Source organism: Thunnus albacares, chromosome 2, assembly GCF_914725855.1.
Source record: "Thunnus albacares chromosome 2, fThuAlb1.1, whole genome shotgun sequence".
NCBI lineage: Eukaryota > Metazoa > Chordata > Actinopteri > Scombriformes > Scombridae > Thunnus > Thunnus albacares.
Genome location: NC_058107.1, coordinates 14,692,620 through 14,718,171, shown reverse-complemented (window position 1 = coordinate 14,718,171; position 25,552 = coordinate 14,692,620). Strand labels below are relative to the sequence as shown.

Sequence of the window (25,552 nt, the reverse complement as noted above, 5' to 3'; positions counted from 1 at the left end):
CACACTTGAATATGCCGATGCACACACACAATCCTTGAACTCTGTAACCTCGCCCATTGTAAACTTGAGCGGAATTTAATATTGAGCAACTAAGCTTTTGTAAACATGACTCTATTTGAGAACTCCTAAAGCAGAAAATAGCCCAGTAGAAATGTGAAACCGATCACCTTCATCCATCAGCAACCTGTTTTTCTGCTATAACTTGACTAGGATGATGGGCCGTAAACAATGACACAATGAAAAAAGAATAGATGGCAGCTACTTGGGAATTCACAGGCTTAGAGCAGCAGGCCATCACAAAAACCCTGTTACCTCATGCCTTAGGTGTGTCACTGGCCAGATTCATATGAAGAGCATGAGATCAGATTGTGTGCTGTGCTTTGTGTAAGAATTCATATTAAATCCTACTGTGGAAGTATTTTTCTGAAGATCATCCCGACTGAGTAACTGAAGCAATTATTAACACCAACGATATCTCTCCCTGACCAGGAAACAAAGCTCAAGTTCTGTGCTGGAAAACAGTTCAAACCCCACAAACGGGACTCAACCTTATACTTTAAGAATATTAAAATTAATACTTTGCTCTTTGATCATGTAAGAGGGCTAATGCCCGTGGTAAGTTGAGTCGCCAAAATTTGGCACGTGAGCTGTGTATGCTTGCTGGTGCAGGGGTTAACAGAGCTGGACAGAGCGAGAGGGACAGAGTTAACTGTAATCTATCTCACGACAAAGAGCTATTCATAAGAGGGTTAAACTGATTAGGGAGACAGGAGGATTGAAGAGAGAAATTTGGGGGAGTGGGAGGGGTGAGCTGTCAGAGGCAGGGGGCCGGTCCCAGACTTATGATTGTATTCAAATCAAAACACATCCCATAATGCACCTCTGCCTGGCTCTCTTATGCACATACGGATGGACAAAGAAAAGCAGCGGTGATGCTTCTCCAAACAGAATAATCTTTCTTCCTCCATAGTTACCGCTGCTATTGTATTACATGTAATTCACAATGACCCATGTATTACTATGTCAGTATGTATCAGTGGGAATCATCACTACAGAAATCACATGCTGAATCCATTCCTGTGGGACAATAAAAGCCTTGTACCGGAGATTTTTATGCCACAAAATTAAAGAAAATACAATGTTGCAATACTACATGCAAAGAAATGAACCCCATATTGAAGTGTGAATTATGTGGGTAACATATGTGGTGTACATTTTCCTCAGTTCAATTACATTGCAGTGGTTTCACTTGCAGAAATCAATCATCAATCTTGTGTAGAGAAAAAAAAAAAGGAGATCAGAAACCGTGAGACAAGGCCAGCTCTCGGCAAGCATCGCTCTGAATGCTGAGTTATTCCTAACCTGCCACCCACTGGGAGAGAACCTGACTCTCACTAATATGAAGAGGGTGCGTTGTAGAGGTTCACACAGCAGCAGTGGATTAGCGTTGCCATTTTCTACCCTTGGCTGCACTGCAGCTTGACCTGTTGGAACAAGGTCTCATTTTAAGGTAGACTGGAGCTGTCATGTGATAGCTGCTGGAGGTAAAACAGCAAGGAGGAGGAGGAGGGTGGGCATGGGAGACGAGCAGCAGCTATTGTTTCAGCCATTCTCTCTGTTCTCCACCATAGAGTCTAATGATGTTTGTCTCTGGAGGAGGACTCGTGGACATTGGGAAAATGTAGAACCAGGGGGAGTGATGAATGTGTCTACTGGAGAGTTACGGAGCAATCCGGTCAGAAAGGTCAACCTCTCATTGGTTGTCATGGATTATCGATGTATACATTTGAGTAACCTCTCCGTAACCTCTCGGTCAATTCCGCTCTGATTTAAATAGGGGGAGGTTTTTCTACTGATATGGTTGATCATTTTTCAATTCTTGTGTTCAATTATTTGCATTATATCTGTGCATCGGGCCATCAGAGAGACAACAACCTTTTTGTCAACGTCCTTAGCACAGAACACCTGCCGTGTGCGTTTTGAGGTTTTAGTTCAAGTCCAGGGATGTAACATTCAAATTTAAATAGAGCAACATTTGTCACTCAGCGTCAGCCTTTTGTCTGTTCACAGGCTGAAAGGAAAACAAAGTCCCGTCTTTTTCTGCCTCTCATTCATTTCCCCCCTTTCTTCCTTATGTCTCATGTGCTGCTGGATGTGACACAAGACTGTTTTTTAAATCAAAACTAAATGTTTTTCCCCCACTTGTAATTTTTCAAATCTCTGACAGTAGAAACCCACCCCCCTGCATGATCGACCCTCCCCTACCCCTGTTTGGTCCTGCCGTGTTTCTACAGCAACTGAATTCAAATCTAAACCTACAGCCCGGGCTATCCTTGGTCTCATCACTATGGTAACCTGAGAGAATGAGGAGTGGGGGGGCTCTCTTTGTAGTGATGGACAAGAGGGAGGCTACGGGAAAGGGTTAAGTGTTCGACAGGAAAACCAGAATTCCCTTGTGGAGACCCAGGAGGCAGGGCGCACACCAAATTTTGAAAATCAACATGTATACACACCCACGTGCTTCTGAACCTACAAGACCAGCACGCATGGTCAGTCAGTGGGACTTCCATAGGCTGAGTTTTATGGTGCTACTTGGCACAGTGATCTTTAAGTATCCCATAATATTTAGCCACATGAGGATTAGCTGTATCTTAAAGAGGGTTTGTGTGACTTTGCACGTGGAAGTGTTTTTCCTCTTAGTCCGCAGTGTGCAGTTAATTCCATGTCCGATTGGAGAAGGTCGCATGGGAAATGAGCAGCTCAGGGAGGGTCCCTCATGGAGAGATGAGAGGGAAAATGCTTTAAGTTATCCCCACACCTGTTATCATCTGCGCACACATTTCCTCTCTCTCCGAGCCCTGCCCGGTTGTTTGAAAGATGCTGACCTGAAATCAGAGGCATTCATTTTATGGAGCCTCTAAGTGAGCACCGCCCATCAAACGATGGTCTGTCTTTAGGAGGTCAGTCAATCATTAAGCACAGCAACAGCCCCAGTCAGGAATGCAGGGTTAATTGTTAGCCATTGTTGCCTGTCTTTACTCTCAGTGTGTGTTTCACCCTGTCTTAAGGCCACGTATTGAGTTAAACGAATTTCATACCTTTCAGACTCTGCTCCAGACTGCGCCGTCTGGAGGGAAAGCTGTGTGAATAGCGACGATATTGTGTTTCTTGTGATATTGTTGCTTCAAGGTAGCAGGACATTCAATAGTTTCTTTCCTCTTATATACAGTGTCTCTACTGGGGGAGATGATGTTTGGTGCTCAACCTAAAGATTAAATGAAGAGAAAGCATGTTTTTTCTGTTTGTAAAGCTTTATTTTTTCAATACTTTAGACAGAGGGATGAATATGTCACAGATATTACCGTGTGTCTGTGTAATTCAAGCAACTTATTAGCAGCAAACAGGAATGACAAGATGCTGCAAACTTCCCCACATTCTCCCTGTTTACTTTCAAACTGCTTTGGCCAGGGCCTGGTATGAGCAACGTGTGTGTTTCCCCCCGCACGCATCGTCCTGTCGTTTAAAGCCCTGAGATTGAAGGGGGGAAAAAAAGAGTTCATTGAGAGACAGAATAAAAGGAAGGGGAGGTGGGGTGGTGGGGAAGGGTAACTTCAGTACCCTGAAAACCAGGCTGCAGTCACCAGGCAACCAACAGATCAAGTTTCAAAGCCTGACAAGGAGTTGTAAGAAGTACAGAGAAGAGCAGAGGGAGAGGGATATGGGTATGTGTGATAGGGGTGTGTGTGTGTCTGTGTGTGTGTGTGTGTGTGTGTGTGTGTGTGTGCATGCATGCACAGACATGCACAGATCCTCTGTGTGTTTGAGGGTGCACATTCACAAGTTCTTAGCGTGCATCTGCCACACTCCACAGTGTTTATCTCTGCCTGATGTCTTTCATTGATAAACAAAAACAGGTGACTCATTTCATCATGCATCTGTTTTAGAAATCCCTTTTAAGCTGAAAACTACAAATATGAAAGGAAGAAAACAGATTCACTTTTTTTACTTTCGGCAATTTAATGAAGCTGCCTTCAAATATTCCTTGCATGCTCGTCCTAGCTCTCCCCTCCACCACCCAAACCCTTAATGACAGGACACTATCTTCATCTGTAATTTTGCACATCATTACAATCATCACATGAGTGATTCATGTGTTTGCACTCATACTCTTGGGCCACTGACTTCTCATCTTCTGAGCTGCATATTTTGTCTGTCACCTCCCTGATTTGCACAAATCTTAATTATGTGGTTGGATATTTTAACAAACATTAGAGCTACAGTTGTTGTTCACTCTGTTGATGGTTTTGTCTGCTAGTATGAAGTGTATGACTTTGACTGTGGCCTTTGTGACACTGGATGCCTGTGTCCTCTGCATGGTAAGCCCTCTTCCTGCATGTGCTGACTCTGCCTGTCTGGTTGCGCGTGTGCTGACCCCCTCTCTCTGTCTCTCACCCCTTCCTCTTTGCCCTCCCACCCTCACCCCTCCTCCTACAGGCCGCGTATCTCTGACCCAGGGTGCCTCTCTGCTGGTGGAACGGCTGACCCTGGAGGACGAGGGCTGGTTTGAATGCCGCATTCTGCTCCTGAATAGCAAAACCGACAACTTTCAAAACGGCACATGGACCTTCCTCTCTATCACAGGTGCAGCACTGCAGGGTTTTGGGAGACTGAGGAGCTGCTCCTTTCGTTGCTCATCATTGGCACTTTCCTTGTTTAGAACAGCCACAGCATGGGGCTAGAAAGGCCCTGGCACGTTGAATTTCCTGAGCGTTATTGCCGTGTATGAGGAGCTTCTGTGTGACATTCTGTGCACACGGTGATCACATCTTGTCTTTGTCTGTGCCTTGCCTGCTGTGAGATGATGTCAACGTAGGAGTTTGTTCAAAGAATAACAGGAACAGGACAGTGTATGTGCTGCTTGTGTGGGCTAAAGATTACATTTAAATGCTTAAATCTGAATATTTTTAACCCCACACATCAGTAATGCCACAGTGGAGTTAGAAGTTACTAAGAGTGTGAGGTAGGGATTTGAAATGAATGTACTACAGTGAATGAAAGGACTACATGTGCTGCATCAGGATGCAGATGAACACTGGACACCTTTCTTGTACATAATAGCATTACATCATATTGAATTTCATTTGAATACATTTTACCTAAGAATATGTCAGGTTGTCTCAAAAACAGACTTCACACAGAGCCTTGTACACAGAAAATGATGACATTTTATCCAAAGCTCTTTCCAATTCAATGAGTGCATATATTTTTAGCATGGGTGGTCTCAGTGGAAACAAAACACAAACCATGGCAGTGTTTGCCCATATTCTGCTCTCTCTGAGGCAGGCAAAAAATATGCTACTAAAGATAAAATACAGTCTGTCTGTTCAGATAGTTTCAGAGAAATTTGCAAATTTCCAGTTGTTGCTTATCCCAGTTATTGGATAATTGGTTATGCTCCATTTTAATGGCATCAAACAACTCCTATATCTCCATTGTATAGGGGTGAACTACAGATCGTACCTCCAAGCCTCAAGCACACTAAAACTACCTAGGTTTGTTAGTTCCACTTTGACTTCTGCAACAAGGGTTCATAGTAAAGTTAGTGCTCTGATTATTCTGTATGTCCCATTTGAATATACACATAGAAGTAACTATGTCATCTGTACTGTCTTTGTTCTAGCTCCACCTGTGTTTATCAAGACTCCACCAACTTTTGTGGAGGTTCTGCTCGGAGACTCGCTGACTCTCAGCTGTGGAGCCCATGGCAACCCTCGGCCAACTGTTGTCTGGCATAAAGATGAGAACCCGATTGAGAAACATGAAAAAATAAAAGTGAGGAGGAGAAACAGATGGCATTTTCAGAATTTTAATTAAATATTTTTAAAATTAGCATTTCATGTAGGAGTTGTAGCTTTGATATTTCTTTGTAGCAGATTGCTTTTGTTGTCCTTTCCGTGACAGTCTCATGATCTCCTTCCACCTTTTCTCTCTCCCTTTGATCCTCTTTATCTTTACCTTTGGTCAATTTTAGGTGCTCAATGGTACCTTGTCTTTGGCCTCTATCACAAGAAATATTTCAGGAGTGTACAAATGTCACGTGTCCAACACAGAGGGGAACCTGACCCACTATACACAGCTGCAGGTCAAAGGTCAGTATTGAGCTGTCAGTCATTGGGGAGAGACAGAACCTCTGCTTGTCTCATGTTAAGCATGTGTTGAGATGTGCAGGTAACAGAGTAATAGTGTATTTGAAAGTAACATCTACCACATATGTTTTCCTGGGACAAAAAGTAAATACAGATAGATTAGACGGCTCAAAGGCTTTATGAATTTGCTGTGCTAATGCAAACCCATTGAACAGCTTGACAACCATGGTTACATAGTCTATACTGCCACCTACAGTCCATCTGCTGCTATAGCAATGATTTAAAACCAACAACACTGATTTCTTTGTTTATCCTGATCCCTGCATCACTACACAGAGGCATAGTATTTACATTAGTGTGTCTTATGTTTTCTTTTTCTTTGCCAAAAAGGTCCCCCAATCATCATCATCTCACCAGAGGACACCACTCTCAACATGACCCAGGATGCAGTTCTGCAGTGCCAGGCTGACGCTTACCCTTCCAACCTCACCTATGAATGGCTGAAACAGGGACAGAATGTTTATCATATTGAGTGAGTCCAAGTCCTCAAAGTACCCATGAACCCAAGATATATGATATATATTTTCTGTCAAATGTAAAACACAGCTAGTATGTCTCACTGATTCACAGACATGCATAGACATACAGGTGTTTTACAGGTGACTATTATGTAATGTAGTCATGAGCACACTATAAACCTTAGAAAAAGAATTTTAATTGAGCCTGTTTTGTGGCTGCTGGCTGGAGTGCTCTCGCTCAGTACCTGACCAGTTTCAAAAACAAAAACTGTTGTCCCCATTATTCACTTAGACACAAAAGATGGGAAAATAGGGTCCAGGTTGAAAAATACCGTTATAAGTTTCCCTTTAATTACCTCTTAAAATGCATCATGTTTTGTATCTTTTGGTTTTAGGTCCCTACAGTCGCGTGTAAAGGTTTTAGTGGATGGAACACTTCTTATCCCTAATCTAATCCCAGAAGATGCTGGCAATTACACTTGTATCCCAACTAATGGGATACTGACACCGCCCTCAGCCTCTGCACATCTGAAAGTGAAACGTAAGGGTTTAATCTCCTATGAGAGGCAGCACTTGTTTAGTTCCATGTATTTGTCCATTTTATAGATAATTCTTAAATAATTATCATTCTTTCATTTAGACCCTGCTCGTGTTGGCCGAATGCCAAGGGAAACATACTTACCAGCCGGAATGGAGGGCGTCATTGTCTGCCCTGTACAGGCTGATCCTCCTGTGCTATATGTCAACTGGACCAAAGATGGGAACAATTTAAATCTTGACAATGTAAGTTATGTGACGTAGAAACATCATGTCTCATGCAATGGAAGCACAGGTACCTCAAAAATCACTGTATATAATTTTTCTTTCTTGACCTGTCTAGTTCCCAGGTTGGATGGTGAACTCTGAAGGCTCAGTTTTTATAGCAACAGCCAATGACAATGCTGTTGGCATGTACACCTGCACTGCATATAACAGTTACGGCACTATGGGCCAGTCTGAACCCACCCAAGTCATTCTGCAGGTAAGGCTGTGCCTCTTGACTCCGCCTTTAGTGAAAGAAAACATTTTTCTATGAATGCGCACAGTTACACATTGGTAGATGTGAAAAAGACTGTCTCCCTCCCCCAGGACCCCCCATCTTTCCGAGTGACTCCTCGGCCTGAGTACTTTCAGGAGGTGGGCAGAGAGTTGATCATCCCCTGTGAAGCCATCGGAGACCCCGCTCCAAACATAACGTGGAGCAAGGTACAGATTTTCCAAAACAAAGAGGAGCAGCATAAACATGCTTAATTCATCCCTTATCTAAACTAGATGTGTCTGTCTGTTTTCCCTCGCAGATCGGCCCTACTCCTCGCTCCCCGCACACTGTGTTGGCTAATGGCTCCCTTCTGCTGCAGCCACTCAGTAAAGACCACCATGGGGGCTGGGAGTGCCTGGCCACTAATCGAGTAGCTACTGTCAGTGCAGGCACTGTGGTCATGGTGCTGGGTGAGTGGCCTACCTCACATATATGGTAGCAGACCCGATAGACACTTAACCTGTATTTATATGTATTATCAACATGCCAGACTTACAGATGTGCAACTGTGTTTCTCAGGCACCAGTCCTCATGCTGTGTCCTCAGTGTCTGTCACCACAGAGATGAACCAGGCCAATGTATCTTGGGTGCCTGGCTTTGATGGTGGATACACCCAGAAGTTCACTGTATGGTCAGTAACATATAATACTTACGACGCGGTTCTTAGCTCTCAACAAGTAAACCCGTTGACTGTTTTATGCGCTGTCTTTATTTTGGCTGTCTTTGTTTTTCTTCAGGGTCAAGCAGGCATCCAGAGGGAAACATGAATGGGCTTCCTTGCCTGTGCCCACATCCAAAAACTATCTGCTGGTAACCGGGCTACTTGCTGGCACTGGCTATCAGTTCAGTGTCTTACCTCAGAATAAACTCGGCTCTGGACCTTTCAGTGAAATTGTCTCTGTGCGAACTCAAGGTCTGTGCAAGTGAACATGTTTTACCTATTTGATTTTCTTATCTCACTTTCTCCAGTAGTATTTGTATTGTTTGCTCTAAGTGCTGTATCAGTCTGAGTTTATATTGTGTTTTCTTATCAGCTGTCCCAACAGAAGCACCTATGGTCGTCACCAGTCTCCCAACTCTGGAACCTCCCGTATTCCTGTCAGCCAATCGGACTGGACGAGGTGTTTTCCTGCAGTGGTTACCTCCTGAGGCTCCATCCTCTCCACTGACAGGTTATGTGCTGCAGGCTCGCCGGGATCAGGGCCAGTGGGTCATCCTCAGCAGTAACATCAGTGCCAATCAGAGTGAACTACTAGTACAAGGACTGCTGCGGGTAAAGTTTATTTCTTACTTGGCGTCTGCGCTTTCTTGAGATCAGTTGATGTAGATTAAACAACTATTATGCCAAAAATTGTGTTATATCAAATTGATGTTATGATTAATGATGAGAATGTTTGAACATGCACCACAAGCAAACTAGTTTACGTTTACTCTCAGGACTCCAGTTATGATCTGAGGCTGATGTCCCGCAGCAATAAAATACTCAGTGAACCGAGTGACTCTGTTAATGTATCCACCACAGGTAAGTGGCTTCGTATCAATTACCCTGAACGGTCGCACTTTATTTTACAGTACACTAATAAGATGTAATAAGATGATAGATGATGATAGAATAAGTGTATTAGTATGTATATTTTGGCTCTAATATGGCATTATATGCGGTTTCGAATTACAGCATAATTTAGGTGTATGGTGTCTAATTAGGGTATAACTGTGTTTGATCACTGTCTAATAAAGAACATATTATTTCTAGTTTTTGTCTAATTTGATACAAAATACGTCTTATTACGTTTTATTAGTGTACTGTAAAAGAAAGTGTGACCCCATGAACATTACATGCTTATCGAGTCAAGGTCTCAGTATATTTATATTACAACATATTTCAAAAGTTAAGCTCTGCGATCTGATTACAGGGATGGAGATTTACCCCTTGCGCCCAAGTTTCTTGGAGGTCATCCCTGAGCCTCTGTTGGCTGGTGTGTTGGGAGGAGTGTGCTTCCTGTTCATGGCCATCATCCTCTCCTTGGTGACAGCTTGCTATATGAGTAACAGGAGACAACGTCGACGCAGAAAGAGAAGACAAGGTAAAACATCTGATTTAAATACAATTTTTTTAAATCCAGAAAATTGAATTGATGTTTAAACTCTGGTGTACGGAAAGTACCATTGTTGATTCCTCACTTAATGTTAAATAAACTTTTTGTTGATCTTTTTAATTCCTTTTTCATTTTTTCTTAGATCTCCCATCTGCCTTCCAGAAGAGCCCATCTACAGAGTGAGTGTCCGTCATTTGTATTTTGATTTTAACAGTCGATGTAGTGTATCTATTACTTATTTGTGGTTCTATTTTTTTTAAAGCTTGAATGTTTTTTAGTTAGTATATTGTTATTATAACCATCTGTATTGCAGACTGTGATGAATCACTTTAAAACAACTTTAAGCCTCAAGGGTTATTTAGACTTTTATACTCTGCTGTCAGCACGCACTCGTGACTGTAGTTCATAATTTAATAATTGTTTGCCTTACCTGATCTATCAATAACATTTGACTTGCTGTGACAATGTTAAATTCTCTCCTACCTTTTATATAGTTTGTGAGCGCAGAAAGTTATAGACTGCCTTTAATTATTTTAATATTTTTGTTAGAACCTGTAATACTGTGAGGTTGTTTTAAATTATTCTTTTCTGTCTGTTTTTTTTTCTTTTCTCAGAGCTCGCTCACCTCCTAGCAGCCCAGACAGTGTCTTAAAGCTGAAGCTGTGCCCACCACTTCCCTTCTTCCCCAACCCCTCCTCACAGTCTGATCGGTCCTCCTTTGATAAAGGCAGCCGTGGGGAATACCACGACCAGCGGAAACAACTCTTGTCCAACTCGTCTCCACCACCTCATTACACACTCTTTGAGAGTCACCTGGGGTCCCAGGCCTCCTCACCAACTGCTTTGGAGTCCATCTCCAGAGGCCCTGATGGACGCTTTATTGTCCAAGCACTGCCAGAGGGTTCCAGTCCCTCCAATAAGAAAATCTTGAAGAACGACGTCCTGCAAAGTAATGGTGGGGTGAGTTGCTCAGGAAGTAATCAGACATCATTCAGAGACTCTCCAAAGTCAAGCATGAGCTCAGAGAAGGACGAGAGGAAGGATTCTCCTCTCACTGTGGACGTCCCAGAGCTGAGCAGGCCTCCTTCCTCCCCTGGAAGAGTACGGGCCATGGCAAGAAACTTCTCCCGTCACGGCTGCTTTTACTCTGATGACGAACAGGGCTCAGAGGCCCTACTGGAAAGAGCCAGCTTCTATTCAGACAACAGTGAGAAAAAACCCAGTGATTCTCTGAGGAGGTATCGCATGCCGGGCCACACTGAAGACCTTTTCCCTACTTTGGGCAGAAGAACCAAGCTTCTGGACAGAGAAAGAGACAGGCCACACCATTCAGGCTATCAGCCTATGGAGAGTCAGCTGACTAATAACAGCACCCTGGTCTCACAACTTGACAGTGAGCTTGAGAGGGACAGCATTAACAAGTGTGTCCAACTAGCAAAGGAGAGGGAAGAAATGGAGAGGGAGCTACAGAACTATACAGCTAATCAGAGAAGTCGTAGGAAAGATGATTATCCGTCTAATAAGACACAAAGCCCTCAAAGGGGCTCACCCAAATCAGAAGAGGACCCTGTATGGAAACCTCAAGATGTGACCATCAGACAAAAACACAGGTCCCCAGGTCAGACAAATCGGGTATCTGACTATCGGAGGGCATGCTACTTTGGGAACACCAGCAGTCCAATGGACCGGCTTCCTACCTCTCGCATACAGTGGGACATTAGCCCTGTTACATCAGTCACCAGCCTCATTCCAGCACAGAGCCCCCGGGAGACCACATCGCCCAGGTCAAAGCACCCTTACACACGTAGAGAAACTACAGAGGACTCTCTCGCTGTTGATTCATCACGATCTCCGGTCACCCAGAACACCTCCCTTCCCATGCTCTCTCCTGACATCACCTCAGAAAGCTCCCCTATTCTGTGCTTGGAGACACCTGACAGAGCCAGGTCAATGAGTCCTCAGAGAGAGCCGGATATATGCAGGAAGTCCATGACTGAGGAAGGCTTAAGGGGAAAGAACCAGGACAGAGGTTTTGCTTCAAGGTCCAGAAATTCTTACGCTTATGGCACTCAGCCTTGGGATACAGCTTCCAGAAGTCCTTTAGTCGACAGCATGAGGCCTCAAAGTCCAACTCAGCCTTTAACTGCTTCTGCACCGTACACAGCCACAAGAGATCCCAGTCCCTCAAGTTATTCTACTTTACCCTATGAACATCATGAAGTTGGAGCAAAGTCCAAAGACAGGGAGGCTCAGGGCCTTGATGACCGACGATCTTCGGGCTTTTACTCTGAATTAGAAAGAGAGGGAGTCCGAGCGCGCTCCAGGAGGAGTGACAAATGTCTTTTCTCTGATAGTCCCAGCCCTGTTTCAACATTGACTCTTGTAGAAGAAGTTGATAGTGATCAGTCCCAATTTTCTGTCCCTAGAATGTCAGGGTCCTTCAAGGCCAAGCCTACAGCCCCATCCCCCAAAATGTCCCCACTGCAAACAAGTGCAATTCTTGAATACCTGAGCCTTCCAGGTTTCATCGAAATGAGTGTGGATGAGCCTGTGGAAGAAGCTGAAGTCACAGACACTGTGGGACAGAGCTCACACTTAAAACCAGTAAAATCTCTGGTGGCTAAACCTGATGTAGTTCCCAAAAACTGGGAGGTTCATGTTCAGGGGGAAACGGACTCAAACCAAAAGGAGGTTTGCTTTGAGCCAACACGTTCTGTAGGTGCTGCAGAGGCAAGCGTTGACTTTAGTAAAAAACAAGGCTATAGACGCTCCCTCAATATGGAAGGTAGAGATCCTTCACACAGAGTTAGATTTCCTGATGAGATAAGAGCATCATCTCCTGGTCCAGAAAAAACTAGCAAGCAACTTTATGATGAGAAAACACAAATTCGGAATAAAAGCGCAGACAGACCTGAGTCCAGACTTGGATCCAGATCAGCTCACACCTTGTTTAGTGCAGCTAAAGGCATGGCAGACATAGCGTCAAAACATTCACAGAGTTTTGTAGACCGCAGTGAGTCTCCATCAGAACAATCCCAAAGACAAGCTTCTCAGGGCAGCAGGACTAATAATATTGCATCGCGAATATGTCAAGCCCCTGTGCCATTTTTGAAGAAATCCTTAAGCATAGGCCCTTGTAGGACGCTCTCAGGGATGGGACAGCCTCGTCCTTTCCTAAAGAAATCCATCAGTCTAGGCTCACAGAGGTGGGAACACTTTGAAAGCCCGAGGACATACATTTCTGAGAGATGTTACTGGGACGAGTTCCCAAACCCAGATGTTAGGGTCAAGTCCTACAGTTTGGGTCGCACTCCGTCTTCCCTTCCCAGGCCAGGCCCCTCCTGGAGGGAGTATATCCCGTTCAGACGCCCCAGCATGGGGAGCCTGGAGAGGCCTCACCACGCACAAAGACCTTTAGCTAGTCCTTCCTACCTCACTCCTTCAATGTACCCACCCAGACAAACCTCAATCTCCCCAGTGATGGAACCCTCTGATCCCCGACGGCAAGCCACCGTTTTCCCAGAGTCCTCCCGGTGGTCCCCCTCTTATCAGGACACCCTGAGGTCTGCTCAGCATAAGTATATCCCCATGCCCTCCTCCATTCCAGTCCCCCAGTACCAGCACTGGCCAGGATCCAGAGCGGAAAACATAAGACCCATGGACCCCAGGAGGGGCCCTCCGAGGTCCTACCTGCCCAGAGGCATCAGCTGGCCCTCACCCTACTACGCCCCCTTCCCACCGAGGGAGGGAGAGGGTTACAGACAGCCAGACAGGGTGATGGGGAGGGGAGGGGAGACCGAGATCCGGGAGGTCAGAGAGGGAGGGAGGGCCAGTTATGCCAGTCAGAGCAGTGGTAGAGGTAGCACCGGTCTCTTCCGACAGTCCCTGTCCATCACTCCCACACTGCTCAGCTCCCCAGAAACCACAGAGGAGAGTGAGCGGCACAGAGCTGAGATGGAGCTGCCTGAGAGGAGAGCGAAAAGGTGAAACACCACCACACCTGGAAAATAAGAACACTGGAGTGTTTTCTTTGCAGTGGGATTTATTTATGTTGCCAAAATAACATTAACTGTGTAGTTCTTGTTTCTTGTTTGTGATACTGTGCTGATACTGTTGTCTGACCGCTTGTTTTATGTATCTCATTAGAAGGAACACATCAGTAGATGAGAGTTATGAGTGGGACTCTGCTGATGCCTGTGTGGACTCGGAGGTCCTGGAGGCCATGAAGTTTGATCAGTCACAAATGGGTTTTCGGAAAGGAAGGGGGGAGCTCAGATATGATCAAGCTGGTGGCCTCCAGGACCAGCGAAAGAAAGGTGATGATTGCTTTTTTTTTTTTGGATGTTTTGATGTCGCATGTGTCATTATGAGTGTAATGCCTGACGGTGCTGCATGTGCTCATCTTGTGCCCCATGTGCCGTGATTATTTTGAGCTTGTCCCATGACATGCCCATCCATGCATCTCCTCTCCCTGATGCCTTCCCCAGGCCCGTCTCCCTCAGTCAGCCCACCAGTTTCCAACCCACCTCGCTGCCAGTTCAGTCGCTCCCTAAGTGAGGCGCGTTTCAACGCTCTCCGCCTGGAGTACCAAGAGTATAGGCGGGCTCAGGAATCCACCTGTTCCCGTGAGCCCTGCCTCACGCCTGGCTACGATTCAGACTCTGACTGCAACTCAGCACTGCTCTAGCAGCTTAACTCGGTCCGTTATCCCGCCTGCCCCTCTCACCTCTTTCCTTCTTTTTTTCCGCCTCTCACTGCTCGCCTGCCCGCCTCCTTTTCTCGCCTGCTTCTCTTATCATCCACATGCAGTGAATTTGTGCTTGCATGTAAAAGCATATGAAAACAGTGCTGCTCAGTTTATACTTAAAATGTTTTAACCTTCTAAGGGCTTTTCTCTAATACTGCTCTCCTCTCTTTCACAGGTTTGTGGAAAACAGATACCAAATAACAGTTTTATGAACAGATGACAGCACTGTGGTCCTGGACAGTGTCACACCTCACTGGAGCTTTGTCACATGAAAGAGCTCATTGTTTAAAGTTTTGATCCTCTGTTACAGCACACTAAAATTATCTGGTTTCAAGGGACAGTGACAGATGTAACAGGCTGCATCTCCTCAGTTGTCATCAGATGACATATTCTTTTTTCTTGTTCTTGTTCCACTGTGCTTTGGATAATGAAGCTGAGAAGGGATTATTTATTTTTATAACAAGCTTGTGCAACTGTATTTTGGGATTTTTTTTTTGTTAAACCTTGACAATCAGACACACAGGGCCCCTTTGAGGAAAGACACGCTCACCCTCGACAAATATAAGTTTACAGTTAAGATTTGAGAAAGACCTGCTTTATAAAAGCAGCAGCATGCAACATGATGAAGGTTTATTTCATGTTTATGTCTATCACAAAGGTATGCTTATGACAATTATGTAGGTCCAAGATGACATCTGTTGGTGGAAATGTCTATATCTGTAATATTCCGAGTGTAACAGTGCTCAAAGCATTTTCACCACCCTCTCCCTCTGAATTTGACTTAAGTACTCAAATAATAGTACTGAAAGAATACATGATTAAGTAACTCTGATTTTTATCTTTAAGAACTAAATCTTTGAGCAGTTCATGATATCAAACTTTATCACTCCAAACAATAATTTATTGTATTCAAAGATGAATTTGTGTCATCTTTGCCACTCTTACCTGCTGGTTCCCTGAAATCATTCACATCAGTCAGCACAGTGTTCCCCTGTTGAGATTTTATAAAGCAAATCTCTTAAAAATAGCCTCCCAGTATTTGTTAAAATATCTGTACAAATGTTTATATGTACCTTAATGTGAATGAACCTTGCTGTTGTATATTCCACATTTACCATTTCATCACACGAGAAAATGCTACTTTACTCCACCTGAATCGGTCAAACTTTGCCTCTGTGAATGACAGACAGTAAAACTTGATAAGAAACACAGGGGAAACGAATTTTGCCTTATTTTCATTAATTTCATATGGACTCTAGTTGACTGACTACAGAAGGGTTGAGCTGACAAGCTATAATCAAACTCATCAGAGGATTCAGTTATTAAAAATGTACCTTTTTTTACATGAGCTTTCTGGATATTTATTGAGGCGAGTTATGATATGCAACAATGTTTACAATTCACATCACTGATGTGAAGACAGCACTGTGAATATTTCATCGACTTCTAATTCTGTATTTGAATTGTGAGTCTGTTATAAATTGTGTGCCCATTAGCCTACGTTTTTTTGTTTTTTTTACTGGAAAATGACAAAAGCTGTTTTTGTACGTCACCTGACAAACTGAGAGATTTAAATAATATCTTTGTAGCTATACTTTGGGAAGAGTCAACATTTGTACTATATTTACTTAAATAACGACGATGATGATGATGATGATGAACATCTTCATATGGAGCGAGTATGCATTTCTGATGATGGTTTTGGAAGTTTTGTACAAATTGATTTTTTTTTATCTTGCCACCTGGTTGTTTTTGTCATTTTTATATGTTTGTAATGAATAAATTGTTTTATTCTGAATGCACAAAGCGAGAGAATGTGTTGATTTTTGGCGTCATGAAGAAAATTATGTGACAATGAAGACAGATGCTCCTTCACTTAATTAAGTTAACTACTAATCACCTGTCAAGCTTACTTATATCAGCTTAACCCTTCCTCTCCTGTCCCCCCCCCCCCCCCCCTTTTAGTACCATGCTGTTGTGGCGTGGTCTTTGCTAGTGAAACCATTTTGGTGTAAATTCCTGTCTCAGTAATCACATATTTTGTGTTAGCCATTTTTACAGATAGGCTTAAAAGAGAGAAAAGACCTTACTGCCCAGCCAATCCTTAAGTTGTCGTTCTCCAAAACTCTAAAAACACAAAATCTTTATTTTAAAAAGTCCTCAACACAAAAAGTGGCCTCAGTCACTTCCTGTGTTTCAACATACTGTAGCTGTCTTACTACAGGACTCAGCAAGTGTGACAAGGAAACATTGCACAACATTGCCAGTACCCGTTCATAGTATTTCTGTATATTTCAAGGAATATTGGGTTGATTTAACATCTTGTTTTAGTGAAGTTTCAAAAAATAGAATGAATAATAATGTGTACAGAACATACAAGGTGATCCTTGTTGATTTAGCCTAAATTAACCCAAGGAACACTATTCATGGTGTGTAATGTACATTTTGGGTGCTTTTTATGGTCCCAAAGTAGTACTGCTGTGTAACCATGACAAGATCCAGATCAAGATCAGGATCAGGAGCGATTGTCATCATATTCCAGACCTCTAGTTTATAGAGATGTGTTACCTTTGATCAAATGAGGAGGTGAGCTGTCACCAGTGTTTTGGTAATACAGACCCTGATTCCTCCCTGTCTGTCACGATTAACTGCTTTCTTCAGTTCAAATGACTCTCACCTAGTGCACATGTGATCTGTTCAACTGCATGAACCAACACCATAAATTACACATTACTCAGTGAAAAATCACAGCACAATGACAAGCCATTTGCTATTTATCTAAAGCATTTATATTGTTTCAGGTAAGAATTCATCACATTACAGAGATGTGAGTCGCACGTCAGCACCAACTTCCTCCAGCGCCTCAGCTCACTTGGTTGACATGCGCATGACATGTTTGACCATATTTCCAATGCCATCAAAAATATAGTGATAGTGATACTCGGTCTCCCACATGAAGGAAGGGGTGCTGACCACTTTGTTCTTCTCGTCCACATAGGCTTCGTAAAAGGAAAGTGTTAAGGTCGAAGCAGGAGTTAATTCAGAAGAAAAATAACATTTGGCAAAATGAGCATAAAGCTGTTTTTAACATCTGTTGTAAAAAGAAACCTTTGAAAGGATATGTATGGCTCACGCACATTGTGGCGAGCACCCATGCTCTTTACAGCCTGAACCATGTTCGTGTGAGGCCAGTTCCCCCAGCGAGTGTTTTCATCCCGTTCGTAGCCCATGGTCACCTCGATGCCCGGCAGCACGCGGCAGGCCAGCAAGGGAGCCATGCTGGCCAGTCTGAGACAGAAACACATTCAGTTGAGGTTTTTATAAAGTCAAGATTATAAGACAGGACTGATCAGGGTGTGTATGAATAATTGCTTTGTCTCTCCCAGCATGCAGCACTGGGACTCTCAGTCTAGTCATACTTGTAAAACTTCTAATGCATGCAATAGTGAACAAAAGGAGAGCATGAGGCAAGATTACAGACTGTCAGCTGATTATTATCACTATTTGCCTACAAATACATGAAGACGAACCCAAATATATGAAGTCAGTATTTGACTACTTGCTCACATCTCAAGGGGGATCTCACAAGTATTTGGCACAGTGCAGATTGAATGGATGACTATGGTAAATCATGTAACACAGACCTACATTGGGCCTTTTATTTGATATTAAATAGTTGAAACAGTCTGGAAACATGGGGAGAGAGAAAGAGCAACAAAGGGCCTAACTGAATCAGGGATTTGGGACACTTACACCTTCATTGTCCTTATTTGATGACCTCACCTGAGCAGGCGTCTAATCAGCCAAGGTGAAGACACCTGTGTGGATGTGCAGGGGTTTAAAAGAAACACAGGTGCTATTTTATGCTCATACATGGGATTTATTAAAGATATCAGGCACACAACAGTACAGACCAGGAACAACTAGTCTACACAAAGCACTTTATGGACAATGCAAGTGGTTGACAGCGAATGCAAATGTCTGCTGAGTTTTAAATTCAGTGTAGTCTGTGATGAGGATGTAGAGCAGTTTTAATTGGCTGCCGAAGGCACAGAAAGCACAGCTCCCCCATCTGTCAAAATAAAACGCCACTGTCACGCAGAGACACACTGATATCTGCTCGTAACAGCCTGTCAGCAAACTTGCCTCATTGTTGGCTGTTGCAAAATGAACCGAATCAAATTTGAAATTTTGCCCCTCCAACTCCAAAGTAGGCTACGTGACCACAAGTGGCTGAATTAAATTTGACAATTTGGTCATGGTCCAGGTGTTTTGAGGTAATGGTGCATCAAACTGATTTTTCTCTGTTATGTTCCTAAATCAAACAAGACTGAAGCACTGATGAAATCTGAGGAAACACATGAGGGGAGTTTGTACCGTGGAGGAGCTGCAGAGATGAAATATAGACACACTGAAGTGTGTTTGTCATCAGGGATTAAATTATTACTGTGAAAAAAATGTGGCCAAATAATAAATTTATAGCCTCTTCTGTTGTTTTGTGAACAGATCAGTTCAAAAGAGCAATTACAACTCTGATAGAACAATGGAGGGCAGATCAGAAAACAGTGAAGCTCCTGTCAGCAGATGAATAATAAGAACAGCAACAGTGACACTGACTCCTACACTGCAGAATCAATCCCCACTTGTACACATTTTTATGGCCTTTCTTATCACTTGTAAAAAAAAAAAAAAAGTAAAAATATTAATTTGACCTTTTTGCTCAATGTATTGTAATTTTTTACTCTTTATTGGGCTTAATGCCAAAAAAAGGATGGGTCAAGATTAAAACTCAACATACCTTTTAACCCCATGTTGCCCCGGCGACAGATGCTTCGTCCTCCTCTCTCTCCTCCTCTGCCTCCAACTTCACTCTTTAAATCCTGTAATCCTGCCTCTCCTGTCGTCGCAGACCTGGCCACCAGGTGTCCCCTCACCTGATCCTGTCACCTGTCTGCACAGCTGCCTCTCCTCAGCTCATCAGTACCTCTTTGCCAAAGTAGCAGCCAGAGGATCAGTCACTTCCTGCCACATACATTTATTTGTAATCATCATTTCTTCCTGTCTGCTTTAAACATGTGGATTTGTTTGCCTGGTCTGATTACCTTCATGTTGCTCACTGTAAGCTTTCCACTTGAGAGAGTAAAAACTATTCAACACATGTGCAGTGCTTACTGTGTCTGCTGTGATCAGTGGAGTGGAGACTCTCACCAGATGGAGCATCAACTTGCATGACAAAGTCACAGTCACAGTTTTTTTGTCTTCACGTCAGTTAATGGTTTTAATGCAAAGTATTTATTAAATTTGCAAATTTGCCTTTCATTGCTAATTTTTGTGAATTTTTGTGTGTTGATGACATTTTTTTATAACTTTAGTATTGTAAAATAGAAATACGAGCTAAAAGGTTACAACTGCATCTGTATTACACAGTAGTCACAAAATGTTATTTTTGTGTAAACAAAGGCTGTTCAGACGCTTTAGGCTTTGTTCACAGGAATTTGAACACAAATATTGCCCTAACTATCCTTTTTTTCGTGGAAATATGTTGTGGTAGTAAAATTTTGTTTCTAGGAAACACTGCCAGCAGGTCAAAGAATTAATGCGACTATTAGTATTGATTTATTCCAGTTAACACAAATCTAAACACGTCACGTTTCCAAGAGAGAACTGTGTAATTTGGTATCAAGTGCAACATAAATTTACTTTCCATTTGTCAACTGTAGGCTTGAAGGTATATAAACTTCACATTTTTTAAATATTCATCTGACCTGCTGTGTACTGATTAATCAATTGGAATTAATTAATTGAAAGCGTACCATTTGAACACTTGTATCTAATTTCTTCATAAGTATCATATCACATCATCCTGTCCTGGAAACCCACAAAGAATTTCTATTTGCATTTCTATATATCAGTTCCTTTCTAGGATCTTTTTAGGAAACTATGAAACCTTTAAAATAGTGTTGCTATTATACTAAACTGCTCTGGTCAGTAGTAGGTGATGTTTTTTTTTTTTTATCCCAAACTTCATTACACATTAGCAACATTGTCATGATGCATTATATCCATGGTTACAAAAGATATTCAGCAGTAATCAGTCAGACTTTTTCCTTTCTACAGCTGCTGCAACGTCCCAATTCCATAACAGGGATCGTTTAAATCTCATGTGTTTACCTACACCAAAGTAATCCAATTTAAGGTAAAGTACAAAGTTGGAATCAGTGACAGTCTGCAAATTTGCCTCATGTTCATGTTCAGATTTAAATTGTGATTTTAAGCAACTGTATAGCCAAAAGAAATTAAAATGTCACACTGCTGCCCATCAATATTTGAACATATTTCAGCAGAGACATACTCATCCTTGTACTGCTAGACTGAATATTCAACAAATGATACATACCCAATAGGCTTGCGGGAACGATGGAACTCTTTAAGAACCCTTTCCACATCATTATGCAACTTGCAGTCTTTGCCATCCTTCACAAAAGAGGATCTAAAGAGTTGAAAGTGAATATTAGTGCTTTGCTGTGTTTGTTTGTATTCTATCTTAAACTACACAGTCTCTTAGTTATTGCTTCATATTTCATTCTTCCTCACAGATTCTTGGTGATGCCGTGGCCTCCAGGAAAGATGAGGGCATCAAAGCTGTTCACATCCAGCTTGGACAGATCTTGCATTTGCATCATTCCCTGATTATGACTGAAGCGAGCCGACTCCATCATCATGTTCCTTTGCAAGGGCCAAAAATAACCATAAATGCTATCTTATGGAATTAGTCAAGTCAGATGAAAAAACATACAAAATCAAGTAATCCGCTGGACAAGTTTATATGACCCTGCTCTGTCTCAAAGTGTGTCCTAATGTGCCTACCGGTTCTCGCCAGAGCTAGGTTGCTTTTTCATGTGGTCCATCACATGCATCTGCTGCTGATTTGGAGCAAACATCTGGAATCGAGCGCCGTTGCGGCTCAGGTGGTACATGGTGCTGAGGACAGAGATGTGAATTACAATCTCTGCTTGGTGAAATGCGATAAACTGAAATTCCTGTCCTGAGCTCTGTAGCACTGATACTCACTATACTCCCTCATGGACATCAGTCCCATCCCACCAGCCACATCCTGAGAAAACCTGGAACACATTGTGATTCACAAATCCACACAATAATATTTTCCTACTTTTTTTTCTCTCCCCTATCTGACGCCGTATTGATTTGTTTCACTTACCAGTGCAACATTAGTATTTCCCCAGTTGCCATAGTCACCGTGGTGAACAAAGCAGGCAGGCTGACGAGAAAGAACAGCCAGTGTTTGTTTTGACAGCAGAGTCCTGGTTGCCAGCATGATTTTAGTTTCAATCTGAGTGTTTTAGAGAAGCGAGATCTGACTTAATGCCGCCGAGCCTGTGAAGACTTTTGATGGTTGTAATATTGATCTTGTGGAGACTGTCTGTATATATACCATCAGCTATGTGACGTTGCCATGTAAGCTCTACTTTCTGAGAAGTGCCATCGCTTCTTTGCCTTGACTGACCTATTCCCCTCCTGAACAACCTTCCTCCCCTTGTTTATTCATCTGATTAACTTAAGTCATTTGGCTACAGAGTCACACTTGGAGTTCAAAACGTAGTGCTTTAACCTTTAAAATATCCTGTCCCATTTAGACTTTAACTCTTGGTGTCTTGATGGAGGATTTCACAGAAATAATGGAAAAGCTCTTCAAAAATATAAAATACATTTTAAGGCTGTTAATTGATGCTTTTCCCTTTTGCACAACGCTCTGCATCTGTCAGCAAGTAAGTGAGTAAGGCAGTAATGAATGTAATGCTGTTATAGATTGCAAGCCATACTGTATGCCCTTTAAAGTCTATTAGGTTGTAAGGCTCTTACTTGCTGTAATGCCATGTTGCGTCTATGTCTAGACGGAAATACCCTGGTCAGACCGAAATGTCAAAGTCAACATATTGCTGAATCAAATCTACAGCTCCTACCTATAGGCTGCATTTGGTGGAAGAAGGATGTAAAACAGGAAAGAGGCTGATGTAGATTCAGTGTCAAGTTATAGATGACAAGCGTGAGGCAAAATAGGGCATTTATTTTATTATGACCACTTTTTTTATGTATAAACAATCAATATTTACATACTGGTGATGAAAGTATAGCGACAATTTGAGGAACAAAATGCAGAAATGGTGTGAACAGAACAACACACGACCGACTACTGAATCACCACATCAATCACAACTTTAAGCCTCAACCGTCACCTTTTGAGACGTTCCCGTGAGATTCCGCCTGAAGGTTTAAAATTTGCACACAAAAGAATTCATGCATAGAAAACACATACTGAAATTGCCACATATGGTAACCACAAAGTACAAATAAGGGTGTTTAAAAAAAAAAAAAAAAAAAAATCATATACAAGAACATGACTGTGAGGTTTTTGTTATTAAATGTTGCTTTGTGAAACATGGAAACTAAATGTTCCTGAATTTCTCCGTGGCTGTTAGCTCTCAACACACAACACATGCCATGACCCTTTTTTTTTTTTTTTTTCCAAAAACACCACAAAGACCTGTCTCACATTATCTGACAGTCTGTTTTTTTGTCTTGCGTTATCTCACGCACAGATGCGATCATATAAGACTAAACCAGTGACAGATGTCTACAAAGCAAAAGAAATCGAAGAGGACACAGCACAGACAACTAATTAATAAATAAATGTCCGTTTGATATAATATATAAAAGAAATGTCTAAAACAATCTTCTCAGTGTATTTCTGCATTTTTGATGTATCGGTAAAATAAAATCATTCACATGGCAAGCATATCAAAAATTAAATCAAAAATGATGCTTAACAAAGCTCCATCCACGACCAACCAAAAGCAATACATCCAATAAATGGCATTGATCAGGCTGTGGCTGTTTCATCAATTACTTGTGATCAGCCATGTTGAGCGCTCCTTACAGTTTAGTTTGCTTTACATGTAAGGACCAAATCCTAAAAGCCATTTACATGCAAATCACTAACAACGTCAGTGGTGAAAGTAAGAATCGTCTCCTAAATTTCTGCCACCACTAAAGAAAGCTCTCATGCACCCAAGCACTGTCAGTCGAGGAGTCTGCGCACTAACTGTGCACACTTGTGTTCATTATGGAGAGGATTTGCGACGATATCCTTTTGATAAAGAGTGGGTTTGCTCGTCAAGCCAATAGCCGTGCTCAGAGAGAAGCAAGTGTTAACAAGGCCAGTCTGGTGGCATTATGGCGTGTAGGCAGGCGGCGGCTGAAACTGATTGGCAATGTCATAATCAGCAGGGAAAGTTTCACTGCTGTCCTCCATCTCCGAGAGCAGCTCTAAAGCCTGCTCCTCCTCCTCGGTGGGGTAGTGGCGGAGGAGGTTGGCGGCTGTGGCGAGGATCGAGGCTCCGCCGGCGCCTGCCACCAGGTAGAAGCTGATGGCGAAAGTGACGTATATGAGAGAGCCGTGATACTTTTTGTGTTGTTGCTGTAGAGACAGGATGAGCTCCGAGGCCCAGTAGCAGAAGCCTATGACTGTGGCACACTGCAGCACTGATGAGAGATGAACCGAGAAAAAAGTTAGTGAAACTGATCAATTTGGAACAAAAAGTGACAATTTGCTTTCCTAGAAGATGAACATAAGCTGTAGCATGACAGATTAATAATACCTGTGAGAATATGTGCAAATGCATATCTTCGTGTGATCTTGAGAGCAGGATGTTTGGGTCCAAACACATCCAAGAGGAATGCAGTCAGACTGCACAGGATGCCCAGGAAACAAAAGGCAGCAATCACCCTCAGCAACAAGATGGTCTGCGGGTTCACACAGTAATCTGAAGGGACACAGTGACAACACAAAACATTACAACTCGCTGACAGATTCATTTATGGTTCACTGCTCGTTTTTAACGGCCTGGTGTCGGCCCTCACCGTCCAGCAGCTTAGGGTCAATGTACCCCAGGACATCTGCCACCCCCAGCTCTTGTCTCGGACAGGTGCCTCCGTGAACCCGGAGCCAGGCCGGCTCCGCCAGAGCCGTGCAGAGCGCAGTGATTGACAGGGCTCCGGGCAGGGCTGACACCAGGCTCCGTTCCGGCTGCTTGGGAAGGGAGGTGCCCCCTCTCCTCCTCCGGCCTCCAGGAGCGGTCGAACCCGGTGGGGCATACATGGTCATCCAATCTCGGCTGATGAAGTGTAGCAATTAATGTCTCTTCACAGTATTAGTGACGTTAAAGAGCTCAGTCAAAACACATAAAACCAGTTAGCCTGAACAGCTAACGTCACCTAGCCGATGAACAGCTGACAGCGACCCCGGCGGTTTGTTCACAGTGCTATCTAATGTTATCAAACGACGATTAACCTTAAATCTGTCTCCTTGGTTTAAAACAGGATGAGAGTCTGACTGACGGGCAGACAGTGAACAGACGGCTTCAGGCCTGTTAGCTCTGTTGTTAGCGTTTGAAGCTAGCTCACGGCTAACGCCAAATCTCCCCGACTGTCACACACAAATAAAGTTGATATAATCAAATGAAACAAAACTACTAACTATCAATTAATCTAGATGACTGCCCTGGTGGGAAATGACCACCGGTTTGGTACAGAAAAACAAAGACAAAACAAAACAAAAGGCAGCTTACGCTGGCTTCCTGTAAAATACTGACTTCCTTGTTCACAACATTCTTCTTCGTGGCTTCGATAAGCTGCAAGGAGAGTTCAGTCCTCCACCTACTGGTGACTCAGAGACACAAACTACAGCAGTAAATATGAGACATTATCACTTTTGCTACATTTTTATTGTGATTATCTGATAACATTATACAGTAGCTATGTATTTTTAAAATGTTATAATTCACATAATCAAAAATTTAAGTCAATTTATCTGTGATATTGGGCTATATATCACACATAATGTTAACATATTTGTAGAGTCCCCGAACTGTGTAATAGTCTGCCAATTG

General features: G+C 42.8%; 3 protein-coding genes across 4 annotated transcripts in view; 1 reads left to right on the top strand and 2 right to left on the bottom strand.

Moving 5' to 3' along the window:
- The window catches only part of igsf9b (immunoglobulin superfamily, member 9b), a 30,243-nt gene extending 13,871 nt beyond the window's left edge, over positions 1-16,372 (top strand). For both annotated transcript variants that reach the window (XM_044367658.1, XM_044367666.1), the window contains 19 exons: positions 4,495-4,641; positions 5,681-5,832; positions 6,032-6,149; positions 6,537-6,678; positions 7,060-7,205; positions 7,305-7,447; positions 7,545-7,685; positions 7,793-7,909; positions 8,002-8,152; positions 8,262-8,373; positions 8,480-8,655; positions 8,777-9,015; positions 9,180-9,264; positions 9,656-9,826; positions 9,981-10,017; positions 10,453-13,821; positions 13,985-14,154; positions 14,326-14,537; positions 14,761-16,372. In XM_044367658.1, coding sequence (XP_044223593.1) covers positions 4,495-4,641; positions 5,681-5,832; positions 6,032-6,149; positions 6,537-6,678; positions 7,060-7,205; positions 7,305-7,447; positions 7,545-7,685; positions 7,793-7,909; positions 8,002-8,152; positions 8,262-8,373; positions 8,480-8,655; positions 8,777-9,015; positions 9,180-9,264; positions 9,656-9,826; positions 9,981-10,017; positions 10,453-13,821; positions 13,985-14,154; positions 14,326-14,525 — 5,816 coding nt within the window. In that variant the 3' untranslated portion in view covers positions 14,526-14,537; positions 14,761-16,372. The remainder of the gene's footprint in view (positions 1-4,494; positions 4,642-5,680; positions 5,833-6,031; positions 6,150-6,536; positions 6,679-7,059; positions 7,206-7,304; positions 7,448-7,544; positions 7,686-7,792; positions 7,910-8,001; positions 8,153-8,261; positions 8,374-8,479; positions 8,656-8,776; positions 9,016-9,179; positions 9,265-9,655; positions 9,827-9,980; positions 10,018-10,452; positions 13,822-13,984; positions 14,155-14,325; positions 14,538-14,760) is intronic.
- Positions 16,373-17,341: 969 nt separating this feature from the next.
- Positions 17,342-22,069, bottom strand: gatd3l (glutamine amidotransferase class 1 domain containing 3, like). The gene is made up of 7 exons (XM_044367634.1): positions 21,805-22,069; positions 21,657-21,709; positions 21,453-21,566; positions 21,180-21,311; positions 20,983-21,075; positions 17,708-17,873; positions 17,342-17,588 (listed from the first exon to the last, which is right to left on the bottom strand). The coding sequence occupies exons 1-7, from the start codon at positions 21,919-21,921 to the stop codon at positions 17,454-17,456; spliced, it is 810 nt and encodes a 269-aa protein (XP_044223569.1). The 5' UTR covers positions 21,922-22,069; the 3' UTR covers positions 17,342-17,453.
- Positions 22,070-22,661: 592 nt separating this feature from the next.
- tmem127 (transmembrane protein 127) lies at positions 22,662-25,332 on the bottom strand. Its single transcript, XM_044367645.1, has 4 exons — positions 25,232-25,332; positions 24,525-24,778; positions 24,263-24,427; positions 22,662-24,146 (listed from the first exon to the last, which is right to left on the bottom strand). The coding sequence occupies exons 2-4, from the start codon at positions 24,766-24,768 to the stop codon at positions 23,836-23,838; spliced, it is 720 nt and encodes a 239-aa protein (XP_044223580.1). The 5' UTR covers positions 24,769-24,778; positions 25,232-25,332; the 3' UTR covers positions 22,662-23,835.
- Between the last annotated feature and the right edge of the window lie 220 nt (positions 25,333-25,552).